Below are 2,500 nucleotides of genomic sequence, written 5' to 3'. Positions count from 1 at the left end.
ATGGAGGTGAAAGATGAAAAGGGAAACAAAAAAGAAAATGAGGATATTTAAGAGAGTAAAGAAAAAAGTAAGAGAATGAAGGAATGAAACAAAAGAGATTAAAAGAGATTAAGTAAGAAAAATGAGGATATCAATAAAAAACTAAGCAGAGGAAAATGGAAAAGAAATAATAAGAATATAAGGCGTCCTTTCCAAGAGGGAATATACATTTTGCATTCTAATGATTTTAATGAGCAATATATATATATATATATATATATATATATATATATATATATATATATATATATATATATATATATATATATATATATCGATATTATATGGACATTTTCAATTTTATGATCATTTGGGTTCTTATATATGTTTATTCCAAGATCTTTTCTCCTATCTGCTGTGTTAATGCTGCGTCTTCTAATTTGTATAGGCATGGCATTTATTAGTGTTGAATTCCAAGCACAACTCCACATGAATAAGTTCTCGATGCCCCTTCAGAGGCTTTGTCATAAGACGTGTGTATGTACATCCGCGCGAGTGTGTTATATTCCATTCATAATTGAGTCTACCCTATTTTGATTTACGTAAGACAATTGGAGGACCGAGAAACCATGCCACGTTATTACCCGCGTCAATAACTTTGCCTTTCGTGAGCCCCGGAGCTCGACTCTCGCTTCGAACTGCCAGTGAACCCAATTCGAGGCCTGTCCGGGACCCCGCGAAGCTCTCTGTCGCCGGAACCAAAACAAAAGCTCTTTCCTTCTCTTGGAACCTTGTGGAGGGTGACTGAGGGTGAAACACAAAAGCACAGGCAGTGAGATATGCAAGTCGTACTTACAGATTCAAAGATGCATAAGGGAAGGCACAGGCAACTGTTGTATTTGGTCCACAGCTGTTGTTTCTTCCTTCCTGGGTTTGCTGGTTTTCTCTTCTATTCCTTTTCTTCTTCTTCTCTGTTACTTCTTATTTCCACGGGATATATCCTCTTTCCAACGTACCCCCCCCCCCCTCACAACGCCTTCCTTTGGTCCACTGATACGCTCAATCCACCCCCCACCCCACGCACATACACCCCCTACATCCCTTAAAGTCCCTCCCTTCTCCCTTCCCCGCCCCCTCCTCTCCCCACATATACCTCATCTCTGTCTCTCCTTTCCCCCTAAGGACATCCCCACCCCTTCCCCCGGAAAGTCCCCCTCTCTTCCCAAATCTACTCCTCACCCCAACCCTACTCCCCTTTTCCCTCTAAAGACACTTCATACCTCCACCCTCCTTTCTCCCTTAGAGGCACAAAATTTTTTCACATCCTTCCTCCTTTCCTTCCCCCCATTCCCCACCAGCAATTCCCCTCCCCTCTCCCCACAATCCATCACCACTCCCCACCCCCACTACCAACCCCCCTCCCCCTCTCCTCACATCCACAATCCCCCTTCTCCAACCCCACCACCCCTGCCCCCTCCCTCAAAGAACCCCCTCCCCTCCCACCCCACCACCAATCCCTCCTCCTCGTCCCCTCCTCCCCTTCATCCCCCCTCCCCCTCCTCCCCCGCGATCCGCAGCGCCTTATAACTCCAGCGCTAAGTGGAGGCGAACAGGAGATTGCACAATATATTACCGAGACGAATGCTTGCAGCGTGATGGGCAGACCGTGCAAGCTGCAACGCGAAGACTTCTTTTTAAGCCAAAGCAAGCAAAGGCAAGCGAAAGCAAGCAAAGGCAAGCGAAAGCAAGCAAAGGCAAGCAAAGGCAAGAAAGCTGATTTTGTGGCGGTTCAAGACGAAACGCTTCTCGGAAACCACCACGTCGGTACGTTGTGTATTCTGTGTTGTTTGAATTTGATTTTTGTGTTTTTTTCTTGTTTTCCGTTGAGGGTACTATGGATGGTGATTGTTTGTGTATTTGTTTGTTTGTTTGTTTGTGTGCGTGTGCGTGTGCGTATGTGTGTGTGTGTATTTGTATGAATGTGTGCGTGAAATCTTTGTAGGTTGGCATGGTAATTTCTTTGGAAACCTTCTTTATTTTTTACTGTGCAATTCTTAGTTTTAGCTGATTATCTTTTCATATTTCTGTTTGCATCCATTTCAGTTTCATTATTATTATTTCTCTCTCTCTCTCTCTCTCTCTCTCTCTCTCTCCGCTCCCCCTCTATCTCTCTGCTCCCCTCTATTCCTTCTCTTTTTCTCTTTTTCTCTCTCCCTCTCCCTCCCCTCTCTCTATTAGATATATAAAGGAAAAGATATCTCTCTCATCTCTCTCTCTTCTCTCTTCTCTCTCTCTCTCTCTCTCTCTCTCTCCCTCCCTCCCTCCCCTCTATCCATTCTGTGTCTTTCGCTCTCTGCTCTCCTTCTCTATCTATTTCTCTATCTCTCCATCCATTCCTCCTCTCTCTCTCTCCCCCCCTATCTCTCTCTCTCTTTTTGTTTTTGTTTCTCTTTCTCTATCTGTCTCTCTCTCTCTCTCTCTCTGTTTTTGTTTCTCTCTCTCTCTCTCTCTCTCTCAATCT

General features: G+C 44.4%; 1 protein-coding gene across 1 annotated transcript in view; it reads right to left on the bottom strand.

Annotated features, from left to right (window-relative positions):
• Positions 1 to 567: 567 nt before the first annotated feature.
• Positions 568 to 2,500, bottom strand: part of LOC138864152 (mucin-2-like) — an 8,353-nt gene continuing 6,420 nt past the window's right edge. The window contains exon 3 of the mRNA XM_070130204.1: positions 568 to 783. Within this exon, the coding sequence (XP_069986305.1) occupies positions 568 to 783 (216 nt within the window). The remainder of the gene's footprint in view (positions 784 to 2,500) is intronic.

The sequence above is a fragment of the Penaeus vannamei genome, chromosome 15, assembly GCF_042767895.1.
Source record: "Penaeus vannamei isolate JL-2024 chromosome 15, ASM4276789v1, whole genome shotgun sequence".
NCBI classification, from domain to species: domain Eukaryota; kingdom Metazoa; phylum Arthropoda; class Malacostraca; order Decapoda; family Penaeidae; genus Penaeus; species Penaeus vannamei.
This window is presented reverse-complemented; position numbering and strand designations above follow the sequence as displayed.